Below are 18,489 nucleotides of genomic sequence, written 5' to 3' on the forward strand. Positions count from 1 at the left end.
AGAAATCCAGCAGAAAAAAGTGCTGGGGTATGGGGGCACGGCGCTGGGAGAGGCAGACGGGCGGAAAAACCAACGGCCAGGTGGGTTAACAGTTCCAGCCAGCAGCGGCAGAAGCAGCCCTGTGGGTTTTCTGCAACGTTCGCTAAGTCACATTCTGATCCAGGAGGACTAGTGCCATTTGAATTTTCTTGTTACTTCTCCACACAGTACATATCTCACTGCAACGCACCGTCGAACCGTTCGTTTTGTGCGCTCTAGATATTCAAAAAGATGAGTGGTCGATGTAAGTGATTATGAAATGACTGAGTCAGATATATCAGGAATTGGTTGTTGTAAAAGATATAGACCAGTTGGTACTGGATTCAACGAGTTTAGGACTGTCGACGACTGTAAAAGGAAGTCAGGGTGTTTCGAGGATAGTCGAGGATAAACTTTGTCAATCGAGACAATCGACGACAATCGATGGCTTTTGAACCTTATACAACTGTTTTATGAGTTTTGATGTGGATGACGAAGTGTAGAAGCTGTTTTTAATGGAGGATTAAAATGAAATAGGGTCTAACAGGGCTGTATAGTACGTTTGCTGGACCTTGCCAAGCCATTCCTGCCAGTCTTGCCTGAAATCGAGGCACCTCTACAAAAGGTAAGTACATAATATTCACAACAGGAGCATGTTATTTTATTGTGGTTGTTGTCTTGTCATTACTGTTGGTATTTTGTTGTCAAGTCTTAGTCGACTCGCTCTGTTATTGACTGTTCGCTCTCACTGGCTGCATCGTCAATCTGCAGATTTTCACATCAGATTCCATGGACGAAGTTTCATGATCATATCATCGTCTTGTTTTTGGTGGTTTTATGTGGATTCTGTCAGCATTTTATTAGATTTCGAGAATATTTCATCGACTTTTCACTGGCTTCACTGTCGAGGAACCAGTAACAATACACTCAGCACAGTGAATTATGAACTCTTACATGGACTTTCGCATGGACTCGAGACGAAAAGCGGTGTCTAAGATTGATGACAGCAACAGACAACAACAGAGAAGAACCCCAGAATGCAGACACCCCCGAAGAAACGACTCGAGCGCAGCTCGAGGAGCCACGGGGTCTGGGGCAGAGCCCCAGCCGCCGGAGGCAGACCCCCACCCCCTGAATAACCCGAAACAGAAGCTAACAAGAATCTAGGTTGGCTACGATGAAAAGCTCATTTGGACCGTCAGTGCAGGTGTGCTGTGGTTTTTCTTCAACGAGTTTCCTCTTTACGGGGTCAAGCAAGCCGTCACTGAGACTGCCGACCCCATTTACTGGTTGAGACCCATTTTCGCCAGCACCAGAGGTACTTTGGGAGAGATCGGAGTTATTCCCATTATTACTGCTGGTTTCGTTTTCCAGTGGTTAGGCGGTTTACAGGTGATTGATGTCAACCTCGAATTGAGAAGCGACCGTGAACTGTACCAAACTGCCCAGAAGCTTTTTGCTTTGTTGCTGATTGTTGGCCAAGCCGTTGGTATTGTTTTCAGCGGCGTGTATGGTTCAGCTGGCGAGTTGGGCGCTGGTGGTCTTGTTTTGATTATCTCGCAACTTGTTATGGGTGGAGCTATGCTTCTTCTCATTGACGAGACCTTGCAAAAGGGATACGGATTCAGCACCGGATTCTCTCTTTTCGCTGTTTTGTCTGTCAGCACCAAGTTTGTGTGGAACGCACTTTCTTTGTCGACTCAAGATATCGGCAGAGGTAAGGAGTTTATTGGTGCTATTGTATCTCTTGTCCACGGTCTGTTCACTCGTAACTTCAAGAACGCCTTGATTGAGAGTTTCTACAGAACCCACTTGCCCAATGTGTTTGAGGTTTACGGCAACATTCTTGCTTTTGGCGCCGTTGTGTTCCTTCTTAACTTCAGATACGATATCAATGTCAAGTCGACCAAGGTGCGAACTCCCAGTTCTAACTACCCCATCCGTCTGCTGTACACTGGCAATGTGCCAATTTACATGTTCTACGCCATTGTGAGCAACCTGTTCATTTTCAGCAACATTCTGTTCAGACTGTTCCCATCCAATGTAGTTGTTCGTCTCATTGGTACCTGGGAACAACACGGTGACAACCCTCAATTGTTTGCTGTGTCTGGTTTGTGTTACTACTTGCAACCACCCTTTGGACTTGTTGAGGCCCTGTGGGACCCTATTAAGACCGTTATCTACGCCTCAACCCTGATTTTGGCTGCTATCTACTTCGCCAAGACCTGGACCGAAATCTCGGGCTCGTCACCCCGTGACATTGCCAAGCAATTTAAGGACAACGACATTGTTATCGTCGGTCACCGTGATGTGGCTATTTTGCGTGAACTCAAGAAGATCATCACCCCCGCTGCTGCTATTGGAGGAGCTCTTTCTGCCGCCGTCATTGTGCTGCCCGACCTGCTCGGCTTCACTGGCTCTGGTCTCCTCATGTTCATCGGTGCCAGCACCATCTACACCTACTTCGAGATCATCGCCCAAGAGAGCGGCCAACCAGGCTTCAGCGTCGGCAACTGGTAAATTCTCGCCGCCCACACTCATTGATCGCAAAATTAACACCCTCTGTACATTTGTATATTTAGATCGAGACTTAATACTTGGCTTGTGTGCCTGCCTCCGGCGGCTGGGGCTTCGCCCCAGACCCCGCTGCTCCTCTCGCTTCGCTCGAGTCGGGCGTGGCGGTCCCTGATCTGCTCCTCTCGCTTCGCTCGAGTCGGGCGTGGCGGTCCCTGATCTGCTTTTTCTTTGGGTTGAAGGGTGTGATTTTCGCCATCGGTTGTCACGGAGAAGGGTGCCTGTCAAATCAGACCTCGTTCTATTTAATGGGTTTATATACTAATCATAGAAGTTATATCTAACTAACATATTAATAATAGGTTTATATTAAATACAAAGTCTTATTATTTATAGCTATTGAAATAATCTTCTTAGGAGGGTTCAGAACTTACAGGAAGAGCGTTTTTTCAAGCAATCGGTGTCTAGCAACGCCATTCGACCCCAAGTTGAAATAGTACCAGCTCCCGACGCTCGACTCGAGCGAAGTGAGAGGAGCAGCGGGGTCTGGGGCGGAGCCCCAGCCGCCGGAGGCACACCCCCGTCCCCTGAAGGGCCCAAAAAGGGAACGTCAGGGGTATGTGGCTGGGAAGTTGATAGCGGTTAGGGTAGATAGAGCACTGAAATATTTTTTGGTGCAGGAGGTTGGTGAGGGTGTAGGGAGTGATCTGGAGAGTGTTTTATTTATTTATTAAGTTCTGAAATGGCGGGAAAGGCGTTGAAACGTAAGCTCAGTTCGAAGAGTAATGGGCCACAGAAGAGTGGTCTGAAAAAAGCCAAGAAAACCGTCGCTTTGGATAATCTGGCCTGGAAGTCGGTGGATGTGGCTGACGGTGGGTTGGACGATTTCGAGGGTTTTTACGGCCTGGAGGAGGTCGATGGTGTCAGTGTCGAGGTCGAGAACGGGACATTGAAATTCAAGGCTGCTGAGAGTAAAGAGGATACTGAGAATGAGGAGAAAGAGAAGGCTCCTACCAATGGATCCGCCAAGAACAAAGCATCTGAGAAGGTAGCTCCGTACGTCTCGCCATTTGCCGAGGAGGAGGAAGATGACTATGAGGATTCAGACTCTGAAGAAAATCAAGGAGAAGAGGAAGAGGAAGAAGGCGAAAGTGAGATAGATGAATCAAAAGAGTCAAAAAATAAAACGGCAAAAGGAGCTGAGAACAAGAAGAAGTCGTCAGGTCTAGTATCTCTAAAGACTCCAGGAAATCCATTTGATTTACTGGAAGAGACAGAATCAGAAGTTTCAGCTGAGTTGGACTGGTCACTGCCAGACACGACGCTGTCGTCGTCTATTCTAACTGCCCTGTCAGCACTCAAATTTTATAAGCCCACAGATATCCAGGCACAGGTCATTCCCGAGATTCTCACTGATTCAGATGTTATTGGAAAGGCTGCCACTGGTTCAGGTAAGACCCTGGCTTATGGAATCCCTATTATAGAAAAGCATATTCGACTCAGTGAAAGCATTAAACCCGCCAAAAAATGGCCCACGGCACTTATTTTTGGCCCTACTAGAGAATTAGTGCATCAAATCACAAAGCATCTTGAACAGGTGTGGAAGTACGGAAACTTCACTGGTTCTGGAGTTGTGGCTATTACCGGTGGTCTGGCTATCCAAAAACAACGCAGATTGATTGACAATAATCCTGCTATTATTGTGGCTACGCCGGGTCGTTTTCTGGAAATCCTCACTGAGGCCACTAGTGAGTTCAGAGACCAGTTTAAGAAATGCGAGACTCTTGTTCTTGATGAAGCAGATCGTTTAATTCAAGAAGGCCATTTCCAAGAACTAGAGAAGATTCTCGACTTGATTGGCCGTGGTAGAAGAACCAGGCGTCAGACTTTAGTGTTCTCAGCTACTTTCCAAAGAGATCTAATGAAGAAACTTGATAGCAAACGAACCTCGTCAAACGCCGGTCGTCAAGCTTCTAATGCTGGAGCATTGAAAATTCTGAATGAAAAGCTCGAGTTCAAGGATAAGAATCCTGTTTTTATCGACTCTAACCCCGCCGAGTCAGTTGCCCGCAGCGTTGTCGAGTCTATTATGGAATGTGGTGCTATGGAGAAAGATCTTTATTTGTACTACTTTCTCCTCACATATCCAGCTAGAAGCATTGTTTTTGTCAACAGTATCGACACAGTCAAGCGTCTTGTGCCATTCCTCAAAGAACTTGGTCTACCAAGTCTCGGACTCCACTCAGATATGATCCAGAAGCAACGTCTAAGATCTTTGGAAAGATTCAAAGCTAACGATAAGAGTATTCTGGTGGCCACAGATGTTGCCGCTAGAGGTCTTGATATCCCACTTATTGACCACGTTGTACACTACCACTTGCCTCGTACCGCTGATATGTATATTCATCGATCAGGAAGAACTGCCCGTGCTGGCAATGAGGGTGTCTCCTTACTTCTCTGCTCACCAGATGAAGCTTCTGGACCATTAATCAAGCTCAAGCGTGCTTTATACAAAGATAACGCCACGAACAAGACTGCCATGAAAACATTTGAAGTCGAATACGATTTCCTCAACCGACTCAAACCACGAATTACTCTCGCCAAACAAATCTCCGACACAGTCAACCAGTCAACCCACAAAGGTAAAACCGATGCCTGGCTCAAGAAAGCTGTTGAAGATCTCGGAGTCGACCTTTCCGACGACGAAATTGAGAACATCACTGGCGACAGACGCAAGAAGAATAAACCTGAACAGCCCAAAGGTGATCTGAGGTCGCTACGTGCTCAGTTACAATCAGAACTTCAACGTCCTGTTGGACACGCTGGTAAATACCTCACTCGTGGCACAGTCAACCTCGCCCAAATGGTCACCTCTGGCAAGTCTCACCAGGCTTTCCTCGGCAAAGAGCAAACTAGCGCTCTCGAGAGTCTCAACACGAAGCCTAAATCCAAGAAATAAACTGTCATTTTACATTATACGTTAGTGGCCGTCCTGCCTCCGGCGGCTGGGGCTCTGCCCCAGACCCCGTGGTGCTCGCTTCGCGAGCTTTTCGGCGGGTCTCAGAAGTACTAAACAGGGTACAGGCAAAATCAGAAATGTATAAAGAGCAGAGCTTTTAGTCTAAAATTATTTAAATGTAGTCATCATCGTCGTCGAAATATTCGTCGTCACTCTCGTCCACAAGCTGTTCAAAGTTGACCTTGTAACGGAGGATGGCTCCGATACCACCGAAACCACGCACGAATTGGGCACCTTCACTACTTCTGTCAGTGACGAATTCTAGGGTGGCACCGAAGCTTTGATAGTTCTCAGCAAGCCATTCCAGGAGTGGCTTCTCCTCGACGACTTCTAACTCGTTGCCAGCCTTGTCCAGTAAGTGGTCCTTGTTGGGAGCGTCCTTTGCAGCGTGTACCACCACAGTCGACTCGCCATCGGCGCTCTTAAGAGTCAGTCTCATGATGTTGAGGTTCTCAAATACAATGACAGTTTCACAGGCACCCATATCGAGAGCCTTTAAGGTATCGTCGACACCATAACAGAACTTGCCAGAATCCTGCGAGATCTCGTCGAAGTATGCGTTGATGAGTTTCTTTTCTTGGATGAATTTAACATTAGACAGGGTCTCAGCAGACAACTCAATGGCCTGGTTGAATCCGTTTTCTCCACCATATGATACATCGACAATCTTGATGACCTTGGCCTGCAGACGGTTATCGAAAAGGTCGGATTGTGATAATTCGGTCTTGAAATCAGCAGAACCTGCTAACACTAAACCGGTAACATTAACCTTGTCAGCGGTGATGAAGTTTTGCACCGCCACTTCAGCTACTTTACGCACATAATTATGACGCTTTTCATCACGGAGACGGGCGAAACGCAACGCGGATTGACCACCACGACCGTGCTTTTTGGGTAAATCGACTGTGAATTTATGGAGAATCTCACGAGTGTTACCAGATAAAGTACCGAAAAGAGCTCCGTTACCATCCATAACAATGAATCCGAACTTAGAGTCACTCTCTAGCAGCTCTGAAAGGGCCTCAGTGTGAAACTTGTTATCACACAAGTATAATGAAGTATTGATGGGCTTAAAAGGCTCGAAATCAATGTTGACCTTTCTCTCTTTGCCTTCTTCAGTGATAATTTCACCACAGTAGATGACTAAACCATTAGGTGGCACCTTGTTATAAAGCTTGAGTCTTTGTTGAGTTGAAGTGATGGCTGACAGCACCGACAGTCTGTTGACACGGGATTTAATATTAGAAGCGGTTCCGTACTCATCAGCAAGCATCCTCGCCGTTAAGGGGATCTGGCCCTTTGGAGGGATAATTAGCGAAATCATCGAAGTACCATTACCACGAGCTTGCTCGAGGTTCTTGATCAATTTCTTGACCTTCCAGATCTGGATGTTCTTCTCAGCATCTGTTTCTTCTTGAGCTGGTGCCATTTTGTGCTGTATAAATTAATTTGGTCTGGTGAGGAAATAGAAATTAAATGTGCAAAAAATTTTTAAATATGATAAGATAACCAGAAAAATCAGTCTTGGCTCCACGTGAACGAAATGTGTCGGCTACCAAATCAAATACCTGATTACCAATAAACGTGCCACAGCTAATTTTCTACCAAGAAAGCTACCAAATTTCTGCTAATGATATGACGATGACTTTTTTTTCACTATTTCTCAACGATATTCATAGCCCAAAACGGCACTGCGCCGCACAAAACCCTTACCTCCCAGCAATACACCCAGATCAAGCATCTCTTATAGGAACCATCACTCACCAAATCCAGGAGGTGAGCCTCCGGCGGCTGGGGCTCCGCCCCAGACCCCGCTGCTCCTCTCGCTTCGCTCGAGTCGGGGCGTCGACGGTCCGAACAACTCCTGCGAAGCAGGAGCCACGGGGTCTGGGACGGAGCCCCAGCCGCCGGAGGCTGTGAGGCTGACTCACGCAATAAGCTATCAAGCGGGCACTCACATACGATTCGGGCTTTAGTTTTATCTGGCTCTTTGGTGTTTCACTACTTTCAGTAAGGCCTTAATATGCAAGTGAGAAAACAATCAGTAAGAAAGATATATTGATAATAGTTGTGATGAGAAAAATATTCCCTAATATAAAACAGTCCAGTAGGGAGAAAGGGTCGTATTTATAATTCAATGGTGAACTCTAAATCACGCCATCTTTCGGTCTTCTGGTACTAGAGAATAAAATAATTGGACCCAGAAATAATCTGGGTTAGGGACTTTTCAACCAGGGGTAGCTAGCGGAGCTTACAGAGGCACATGTGCCCCAGGAAATTAGGTTAAATAGATTTTATTGAGCAAATCTTTTAGTGCTTTTTCTTTTGGATGGCCTCGGTAGCAAGACGCAGGGCCTTAAGACGTTCAGGTAGAATGGGGTGAGAGTGGTGGTAGGACGAGTAGAGCCAGTCGGCATCGACGTTGGACAGGTTTTCGGTGTGGATTCCAATGAGCGATTTCGACAGTTCGGGTCCGTAGTTGAGATTGACAGCGTAGTCGTCTGCTTGGAACTCAAAGGATCGGCTCATGAGGTTCATGGCAAAACTGAGAAGACTCTCCAAGGGTTGGAGAATGTCACCAAACAGGATAAATCCAACCAAAATAGGATACTGAGATGAGGAGCTGAAGAATCCAAATGAATTGTACAGTGATTGGTTGCGAATAAATGCCGAGAACAGAGCGAAAATGGCAAACAGATGGGCTTGTGCGACAAGAAGCATCTTGGTAGTGTGCGATAGAGCCCAGTGACCAATCTCATGCGCCAATACAGCAGTGACTTCGTCAACAGTAGACTTCTCAATCAGAGTATCAAAAATAACAATCTGCTTGCTCCATGGTAAACCGTAGAAATAGGCATTAGAGTGTGAAGAACGTTTGGATCCGTCAATAACGTACAACTTGTTGAGTGGGAATTGAACGCGCTTGGCAAGATTTTCAACACTGGTCTTCAACTCACCATCCTCAAGTGGACTCAGTTTGTTGAACAAAGGTTGAATCAATGTCGGGAACACGGCAATGGCAACTACTTGGAAACCAACCATAAACAACCACAAATAGAAAAAGAATTGATCACCGAAGTAATCGATAATCTTCAAAATAGCAGCAATCAATGGGGCACCAATAACAATCTTCAGGATCTCAGATTTGACCAGGTCAGTGAAGAAAAGGCCAATGGTCTGTTTATTGAATCCAAAACGCTCTTCAATCACAAAATCAGAATACAACGACAATGGTAAAGAGATGATAGTCTCGACAAATTGGAATCCAAGCAAGAAAACAATCGACTGAGCAGTCAGACCAGAGAACCACTTAGAATGGCCATAGGCAGCCAAAAATTTGCCGGCCAAGCCAAACATCTTTGGCAATAAGTCGTACTTTAGAATAGCCACGTTCTGAACAAACGAAAAAAATGATGTGAAAAACCCAAACTTGGCTTTGGCCCGACCATATTCCTGTGTCTTTTTAAACGTCTCTTGAGTGATGACATTATCCAACTCCTTGGGAGGAGAAGGTTTCTTCAGCACTTGATACTGTCTATAACTTAAGTATGTCGTAAATAGATATTGTCCGGCAGTGAAGCCCATAACCAGACCCTTCCAATTGAAGCCGGGACGGTCGGCTGTGGCAGCAAGTTTCTAGTTTCTGGTTAGTTCATCCCACAGAACAGGCGAGTTAAAAGCTTGATCTTAGACTTCATTTTCGAGTCCACCTCATGCAAAAGCTTGTATTTCAAAACTTACTGCCAAGAATTCCATTTTTACTTGAAATTCACAGTACAAATGAAAAGTTTCGTCTAGTGGCAAACAAGTAGGGATTAAGCTCTGTATTTATGCTCGACAAGTGGCAGATACATTTCTGTCACGATTTTGGCTTCTCGATAGCTTATCCGTTATCTCGCGCCGCATGTCAGCCGCCTCACTCCATATTCAGCATCTCATGTCGACTTCGCCAACTTCTCTCTCTATAACTCCTCCTTGATTAGGTTCATATTGAACCTAATGTCGTCTGCTTCACATTCTTCGTTTTCCAGTTTGTCTTAGCTCGATTCACATTCGCTTCTCCATGGTCATTTGGCCCAGGTTTTGTTTCATCTAATAATTTCGCCTCATTTTTTTTTCTTCAATTTCTTTCTTCATTTTCTTCTCAAAGATTGTTTTCTATTTTTTCCTCTTGTTCTCAATTATTATATAAAGGGTACTTTTTTACTCTTTCAATTAGTTTAATTCTTTAGATATTAAAACATATGTTATCCTTATAAAAACTTCCTTCAATTGCGATTACTCCCAGTACTTAACCAACTTTCATACAACTTTATCTAGGGGTAAGAGTACAAGAATCTTAAAGGTTAACCTGGTAATTCTCCTAATTCTTATCTCTAGATTACGGTTTCGCAAACCACATAAAGTATTCCGAATATCTCGGAAGAACATGAAATTGCCGTGCATCTTCGGAAAACACACGTGACAATATTCCTCATTACGCGTTCTGGAGGGGAGCATCCAATAAGCGAAATCAACCCGCATATGATTTACACCTATAAATCATAGCACACGACCTCACAGCAACAACTGGAACATCGATGAATGCAGACTGACATCACATTACACCACAGACAATGTGTGATTCTGCTCCAAAGATTGAGAGACTCAATTTTGGCTTTGGCTGGGGTACAATGACTAGCCAAGATCTGGGGTAAAAACCTTGGTAACTAAAGGTCGGTGCAGAAAAACATCCCCTAACAATCGCTGAGTTAAAGTGGAGGAATCGAGGAAATATTATGGCATATCTATTATTGAGAGAAATAATAAAATAAGAATAAATACAGTTTGCTACATCATAACGTTCGTGACACTGAGGAATAATTTTTAGTTTAGTCGGATTTGTAAATTTTAACGACCTTCTTTTTGGCCCAGCCATCATCATCAACATACTCCTCAAAGTCGAGGGTATATCCCCTGATGCGAGGAATGATTCGTGCCCAAACAAGCCAATAAATACCACCCACTGCGAAAATACCCCAAGCGACAACACAATGCAGATAGTATGGGAGCGACTTGTAGACACTGTCAGCAGCAGAACGAGGAGGAACGTAAGGAGCAGCAATAAGATAGACAGATGAGAGGAAGAAGAAGACGGTGACGGGAAGAGATGCCTTGATAGGAGGATTCCATTCAGGATATCTCTTCTTGTTAATGTAGATGACAATCAATGCAAGAGCAACAAAAGCATTAACAATGGAGTAAGGATATGAGATCAAATTGACCAAGAAGTTGTAAGCATCACCAGGAGGAACAGCCAAGATGATGATGACACAGATAAGCCAGTGCTCAAACAGACCAGCTAGAGGTGAGTTGAGTGGTCTACTGGAAGCAAAAAATCTTGAAAATGGCAAGGAACCTTCACGACCAAGCTCCTGGACAATTCTCCCTTGAGAGAAAATGACAGCCATGACATTACCAAGAGCAGAAAGTGCAACAAAAACACTCATAGCAGTCTCACCTCTCTTACCCCAGACAATTCCAAAAAAGTTACCAGCCAAAATAGTACCGGAGTTGAGAATTTGATCACGGGGAACAACTGCAAAGTATGCCAAGTTGACAAACATGTACAATATGGTAACAATAGTAATGGCCAGAGGAGCGGCAATCTTGAGAATACGATGAGGGTTTTTAGTCTCGGCCAAAGCATAATTGGCATTGGAATAACCAATAAACGACCACATGACATTGTAAAGGGCATTTACAATTCCATAAGCATCAGCATTGGTGTTCTCAAAGGCATTGTGAAAAGCATGGGTACGTTCAATGTTTAAACGACCAGACATGGCAACCCAACCAATAACAACAATAATGACAATAACAATAAGCTTAAAAATACCGAGAACATTTTGAATACGAAGACCCCATTTAAGAGCCAGTCCGTGTACCAAAAAGGCAAAAGTGATACAACCGAGACCAACACCACGTTGATTCCATCTATCGGGTTCAACGCCACCAGCCAATAGCAAGTATTGACCACAGACAATAGAGTTACTAGCAGCCCATGCCATGAAAAACATGTAACTGCCGTATAAAGAGGTCATCAGCAAACGAGGTTTACGATAAAAGTATTCCAAGTAAGCCTTTTCAGCACCATTCTTGGGAATCATAGATCCCCATTCGAGGTACACCATCAAACCAGCAGCTGAAATTAAAGCACCAACGACCCAGATGAACAATGTTAAACCAACCGATCCACATTGTCCAAAGATTGTACCAGGAGTAGCAAAAATACCAGTACCAATCATACGATTGAAAATCAAAAAAGTAGCAGAAACAACACCGATACTACGGGAAGTTTCAGGAGCAATTACCTGAATGCCACCCTCTTGAACGACAATTTCACTATCAGGAGAAGAAGACTTTTGAGATTCATAGTCACTCTTGGCTACTTGCGTAGAGGAATTTTTATCCGACTCCCAAAACGCCATTATTGGTGATTTTCTAAACAAAAACCAATCGAAACTTTTTTTTATAGACTCGCTTGAGTATATCTAAGTGGATCTAAGAAAAAACCGATCTGAATTATGGTAATCTCACATCACTTATATATGGAGTTGAGGCATAAAATGGGGTTTCGGGTTAAAACAGTGACAATGAAAAAATATATATCTGGCGCGATGATCATCACTTTTGGAGACATATTTGTGCAGCATTGAGATGGCCGACGTTTCTTTTTCAACTCCTTTTTAAGGGCCCAACGGTTTTTGCTAATAAGCTCACTGCAAGCCAAGAGTAGAACTGCAATAATGTCGTCAAACAAACATGAGTTGATACCATAATGCCCAGTAATGAAAGAGTGGGGAAGTAGAATTGGTTAGACTGAAAAAAGTTTTTCTGACGATGGCGTTTCTTTTAGTCAGATCATTGTGGATGAAAATGTTGAAATATCGCTAATAGCACGGTCAAAGCCGTACAAACTATATGTCTAGCTACGGTTCTACAAAATGTCTTTGAAAAATACTTTAGCAGAGATGACCACCTAACTCTGACAGCCCGGCTTTTATATCATAATTTCACGTGAGCTGGCGTACCTGTAATTTTCGATTATCATGCCTAAAATGGATATTATGCCGAGATGTACAGGAAGATATCTGCAAGGATCAGAGCTCCCGATGCAAGGTTAAATGCATGGATAAAAACCGTGTCACTTTCTACACCAATAATCTTCAGTATCTGGATGCAAAAACTTGAATACGAACCTACGATTTTGGTTTAGTACAAAAAAAGGTTGTGTTATGGACAAATGTACTCATAGCTGAGCCCCTTCTGCAGGATTTTCTGGGCCGTTGGTCCTGATTAGCTGCCTGGGGATGAACCTGAACTAATGCGTTGGTCTTTTTTTGTCGAGCTAGGCACCACAGCCAGTTATGGCTATAGACTTTTTACAGGCAGGAAAAAGTACAGGGTAGCAATGCATTAATAGAGTAACGGACATCTCATCCCCATCGCGTCGGAAAATCTTTTTTTAACGTGAAATTTCTGCGCCGCTTGCGACATTTCCCTGCATTTGTCTAAGAGCAGGCGGTTTACTCGGGTCCGATATGTTTATTGAACAGGAATGGGCTTTACCGGGGCCGAAATGAATGTCGAATCTGGCTGTGCATAGCGTTGCAATACAGGTAGGTACTTTGTACTAGACAGTGACTAGGAAGTTTGGCCGTAAATGGGGACGGTGTATCATTGGCCGTGAATCACTACGGGGAATTACTAGAGTGATCACTACTAAGCTTGGAAATATTCAGTTCTTTTTAATGTATTTTGAATAACGTCTAAAACTCTATGGCGTTTACAAAAGTGTATGTGCACAATCATCAAAAGGACCTATCAAATCAAAAGTGTTAATGAAAACTCAATAGGCCCTTCTGCAGATTGACCTAATCTATAGCTAAATAGAAATCCGATATATGGGAGTCGTTTACCTTCACTGTCTATAAAAAATGGCACAGCGACGGAGATAAATTCCCAACATTGAAAAAAATCAAATCAAAATAAGAAATCGAAAAAAAAAAGTTGAATTTAACCTACACATGGTTATAAAAATTGCGGGTACTGCGCACATTTTGAGAGTAAGTATGGATCGTGAGAAAATTTTATAGTTTTTCAGATCTGATGTTAGGGTTATTCTCTAAAACTCACTCCAACTGGTATGGTAGGAAACCGTGCTATTTCACAAGACACGAGGCGAGGAATGTGTAAAACTGTCAGAATTGTTCTTCAACGTATATAAGACTAAGTACTGGCAATAAATATACAACTTGGTTTGAAGTATAGATTCAGTCTAGGAAAATTCCACAGCAAAGCTTCAAGCCAGGCCACATTTCATCTCTAGAAAGCAATGACATTACCTTGAGCCTAAATACTCAGATACACCTCATAACAAAGTCTCAGCTTTTCCTCCGTGCGATTTCTTTCCTATTCTGTTCCACCTGCTCTTCTTGCCGCTATGGGCTTTCTCATCTCAATCTGACAGCGACGATCCTCGCAGATTTGGCAGCTGTCAAAAGATAACCTTAAATTTAATCAATATGCGACGCTAAAAGATATAAAACGATGACCGCTGGTACGGCATGGAGCACAGACATAGATTACTTCAGGAGCAATCTGAGAGTGCCGATGTAGCAGTCAGCAACTATGTACAGTATTTTAATGCTGAAACTAATTAGTTTGCTAATTGGTTTTATTGCAGCGGTTAGTGGGACGCCATTGTTTGGTATTTTGGCCAACCCTTTTGCACCAAAATTTAGCACCATCCAACCTTCAAACCCAGAAATCACAACTGCTGCCGCCTGTGCACCAACATCCAATTACAAAGATATCGAATATGTTTGCGGAAATGTTTTTGATAGAATTTATATAATATTTCTGGAAAATGCAGATTATATGAAGGCAGTAGAGGACTGTCACCTGAAAAAGCTCCAGAAAAAGGGAATCACCCTCTGCAACTATTGGGCTCTAACTCATACATCAGAGCCCAATTATATTGCGGCAGTAGGAGGTGACTATTACGGACTCGACACTGATGATTTTGTCAGGCTGCCTGAGAGAGTATTTTCTATTGTCGACCTGCTGGAATACCGCAACATCAGCTGGGCAGAGTACCAGGAACACATGCCATTCACCGGATATCAAGGATTTGAATATAAAAACCAGTGTAACGGAGCGAATGATTATGTCCGAAAACACAATCCTCTGATAATGTATGATTCAGTGACTAACAACGCCCGACGATTGTCGAACATCAAGAACTTCACCGAGCTCTACAGCGATGTCGCCAACAGGGCGCTTCCACAGTGGGCATTTATTACATGCAATATGAGTAACGGCGGACACGACACCACTGTCGCCAAAGCAGGAGAATGGGCCTACAATTTCCTAGACCAATTATTAGTTGACGAATACTGCTTTCACAAAACACTTCTGGTGCTCACCTTCGACGAAGTAGACAGAAACCCCAAAAACCGCGTCCTAGCTCTTTTACTCGGCGACATTCCGTGCGATCTCCAAAACACAGTCGACGAAACCTACTACGATCATTACTCTCTGTTATCATCGGTTGAGGCCAACTGGGACCTTCCGAACCTCGGACGAGGCGACTGCGGTGCAAATACCTTCGAAGTAATAGCACGAACCACCGGCTATAAAAACAAACAGGTCGACACACGATTCAAATTCAACGCCCTGTCCCCTCCCGGCTGGCTAGCCGAATCCTTCATTTCCATCCCCCCACCCGACCTCAACGGCCAGGGCGCCGGTGGCCCAATCCTGCCAGAAATCGCCCGAGTGTGGCAGTAGACGGTGGGGGTGTGCCTCCGGCGGCTGGGGCGCTGCCCCAGACCCCGTAGCTCCTCTCGCTGCGCTCGAGTCGACACCGTGGGGACCCCGACACCTTCTCCGCTTCGCGGAGAACCACGGGGTCTGGGGCGCAGCCCCAGCCGCCGGAGGCATGCTCGCACCAAAAAAGACCTGGAAAAGAATAGATATAACACGTAACACATAATAAAAATAAAAGGTAAGGTCTAGAATATTTTGTCATGCCGTGGGTTTCTCGGTGCCGAAGCGCATGTTAATCGTTGGGACTCGAGAGAGAGATGCGACATGGGGCTGTTGTTGGAACAGGTCTTGGGAGGAGTTGGAGTAGGGGCTTGATCGCGGTGGCAAGTCGCTGGAGGAGGTGACTGTGGTAGGTGAGGTCTTGGAGGGAGGTGACGTCGTTGACGTGGATACGATTCTGCGGCCGAATATTTTGAATTTGTTTACTTTGGAGTCGGAAATGCTATTTGTTGACACCTTTCGAGTAGTGGGGAGTTTGATGCCGTTTGTGTTTGTGTAATGGTCCAGAGAGTCCGCTGAACCGGTTGTAGATGTTGAGATTGTGGAGTTGGGTGTTGCTGTGTTGAAACCCGCTGTTGACGTGGTGAAATGTGTGTTTAGATCTGGCGTTGTAGGTGTCGCAGGACTGCCTGGTGTACCTGGAACAGCATTGGCTGGCATCGCTAGTGGCAGGTTAGATGTTGTAGAAACCTCTCCAAAAGCATCTAACGCAGCCAGATCCTGCTCTACAAACGATTGAACAATATCTTCGACTGAGGGTTCGGCCATGTTGGATAGTGTGATAAGACTTGCGCAACAGCTGTAGTTTGATTGTGTAATGTGTGTTGAGAATAATATTCAATGTAGAGGAATGTTGTGTTAGAATCTGACGTCCAGTTAAAGGTTTTAAAGCAGTAGTACGAAAAGAAAGGGCTAGTCGGCTCGCGAGTTAGAGTGAAATAATAGATCAATTTGAGATTCTGAAAACAAAGTATAAATTAGAGTGATGAAAAGGTTAGATCTCAAGCTAGATGGCCTGTAAGGGTGATGTCAGAGAACGTTATGAGGCAGGTGTAAAAAATGTAAAGAATAAAAACCCGGCTCGGTAAAAAGGACACCAGAATCTAACGATATAAGGAGAAAGCAGAAGTCGCAACAGCACAGAAAGATGCAAATGTATAATCCAGTATTCTGACAATGGCTGACGTTACAAAACGTTGCAATGCGCCTGGTTACTATAGTTTCCTTTGGTGAGGCAGGAAGTCCAACAGATAATAATGAAAATTAACTACTGACTTGCTGCTGGCTTGCTGCTAGCTGACTGGGTGTATTTTAGCCTTTAAGGTTTAAAGTTGAGTTTAAAAACGATCAGAAAGTCAAGGTCTTAGACGGGATAATATTGACCGGGAGAAAGGGGACAAACCAAGTCGATGAGGCGGTGTGTAGTTGTGCTACTGTAACAATGACTAATGACAACTTAAGACAGTCGACCGGAATTGAGGAAACCGTTGCAATGGTGATTGATGAAATGGCCAGTCCAATCTAAGAAGTTCTAAGTACTGGCAAATAAGTCTAACGAGAACAAATTCTGTCAGTAGTCTATGGCCAATTTTATCTGTACAAACCTCGAAGCCAGACGTAGTATGAGCAAAGTCCAAAAAAAGGAGTACCAATACTAATTCCACAGCGGAGATGCGCGAGTCCAATATACACACTTCCAGATCAAACCACAAATGTTCAAGGTATATCTTCAGCAATGCTAGTCTGGTTCTGGTCAATTTAGCGTTTTCAATGCTCGGTGATCTAGACAGAGACGAATGTGGCACCAACTCAGGAGTAGAAGTAAAGTGTCACCCCACTGTGTTGAACAAACTACAATTAGTTAGCAGATGCCAGAGTAGGAACCAGGAAGCTGGTACCAGCAAAACACCAGGCAATAAACAGAAGACAGTAAGCAGTAGAAAACAAGCATGCAGTGAACAGTAGGCAGGGGCCAGTAACTACTAACTCACAATTACTATCTACAACCAGAGATCAATATATTCTAAAAGCCAAATATCCCAATCACTAAATAAGCTCTTGAAACTTACAGTTGACCAATTCTAAACAGATTCTGATTGCGATAACAAAATCGACACCACACTAATAACCAGACAGTCGATGCAACAGGAATTTGTAATAAACAGGAATACCAGAGTGAATCAATAAAATATATCTCCAGGAGAAATCACAGTGAGAAATATCAGATGCAAAACTTATCGGCGATGTCGTCGTCCCTAGTAAAAACAACGGACCAACAGAACACTCAGTGACTATCAAACCAGCCGCCCGACTTTCGACAGTAAATCGGCACACCCAATCGTGAATTTAGCTTTGAAATAATATAAATATAATAAAATTAAGATACCAACCGTCGTGCAACGGCGGAACGTCTGAATTACCGCAGAAACAAGAAAAAACGCTACTTTTTGCAGCGCATGCTGACCAGCTTTAAACTCTGCTGTCCCCCTCTGCCCCTTAAACCTGCCTGTTCCCAATTAACCACTGCATCTTCGGAAATGTTTCATATCGGCTTGCATGTTCATGCAGTATGGCTTCAGAATCGGCATGCGGTCGCACGGGGCAACGGGGACTGGGGGGTGGGGGGTGGTGCCTCCGGCGGCCGGGCGCTGCCCGGACCCGTTTGTTCGAGCTTCACTCGAATGGCGGGGTGTGGTGGGAGAGTGGAGGAGGGAGTTAGAGGCGGGATGGGGAATCCGAGGGCAAAGAAGTTTGGTTTGGAGTTGTCGGGTGAACAAATAGCCTGCTAGCCGCGTGGGCCCTAAAGAAGATAGCGTTGCGATCTGGCAGAAAAATGCACCTGCATGTTTACAATTTCCCGTACCAGGATGAGGTTACCCCTGAATTGCGACAACCTCGCCAAACCCCTTATACAAGGATCCGTACCTCTCAAAAAAATCACCCGGGCCATCACCAATAACACGAAACAGCTCCAACCCAACCCATAACGTAAGCATCCCTTTACCCTCGACTCCAGACGCCCCTGACGCAACGACTCGAGCGAAGCGAGAGGAGCAGCGGGGTCT

General features: G+C 44.5%; 6 protein-coding genes across 6 annotated transcripts; 3 read left to right on the forward strand and 3 right to left on the reverse strand.

The window, feature by feature from the left end:
* Positions 1–1,587: 1,587 nt before the first annotated feature.
* SEC61 (translocon subunit SEC61) lies at positions 1,588–2,538 on the forward strand (the record flags this gene model as incomplete). Its single annotated transcript, XM_018879197.1, has 1 exon — positions 1,588–2,538. One exon carries the CDS (start codon positions 1,588–1,590, stop codon positions 2,536–2,538), a length of 951 nt encoding a protein of 316 aa, XP_018737135.1.
* Positions 2,539–3,274: 736 nt separating this feature from the next.
* Positions 3,275–5,491, forward strand: MAK5 (Mak5p; the record flags this gene model as incomplete). The annotated part of the gene is made up of 1 exon (XM_018879198.1): positions 3,275–5,491. One exon carries the CDS (start codon positions 3,275–3,277, stop codon positions 5,489–5,491), a length of 2,217 nt encoding a protein of 738 aa, XP_018737136.1.
* Positions 5,492–5,663: 172 nt separating this feature from the next.
* On the reverse strand, positions 5,664–6,980 carry SUP45 (translation termination factor eRF1; the record flags this gene model as incomplete). Its single annotated transcript, XM_018879199.1, has 1 exon — positions 5,664–6,980. One exon carries the CDS (start codon positions 6,978–6,980, stop codon positions 5,664–5,666), a length of 1,317 nt encoding a protein of 438 aa, XP_018737137.1.
* An 881-nt stretch (positions 6,981–7,861) lies between these two features.
* On the reverse strand, positions 7,862–9,136 carry STE24 (Ste24p; the record flags this gene model as incomplete). Its single annotated transcript, XM_018879200.1, has 1 exon — positions 7,862–9,136. The coding sequence occupies one exon, from the start codon at positions 9,134–9,136 to the stop codon at positions 7,862–7,864; it is 1,275 nt and encodes a 424-aa protein (XP_018737138.1).
* A 1,286-nt stretch (positions 9,137–10,422) lies between these two features.
* MUP1 (Mup1p) lies at positions 10,423–12,021 on the reverse strand (the record flags this gene model as incomplete). The annotated part of the gene is made up of 1 exon (XM_018879201.1): positions 10,423–12,021. The coding sequence occupies one exon, from the start codon at positions 12,019–12,021 to the stop codon at positions 10,423–10,425; it is 1,599 nt and encodes a 532-aa protein (XP_018737139.1).
* Positions 12,022–14,239: 2,218 nt separating this feature from the next.
* On the forward strand, positions 14,240–15,385 carry AWJ20_2268 (uncharacterized protein; the record flags this gene model as incomplete). Its single annotated transcript, XM_018879202.1, has 1 exon — positions 14,240–15,385. One exon carries the CDS (start codon positions 14,240–14,242, stop codon positions 15,383–15,385), a length of 1,146 nt encoding a protein of 381 aa, XP_018737140.1.
* Between the last annotated feature and the right edge of the window lie 3,104 nt (positions 15,386–18,489).

This window comes from Sugiyamaella lignohabitans, chromosome B (genome assembly GCF_001640025.1).
Source record: "Sugiyamaella lignohabitans strain CBS 10342 chromosome B, complete sequence".
Taxonomy (NCBI): domain Eukaryota; kingdom Fungi; phylum Ascomycota; class Dipodascomycetes; order Dipodascales; family Trichomonascaceae; genus Sugiyamaella; species Sugiyamaella lignohabitans.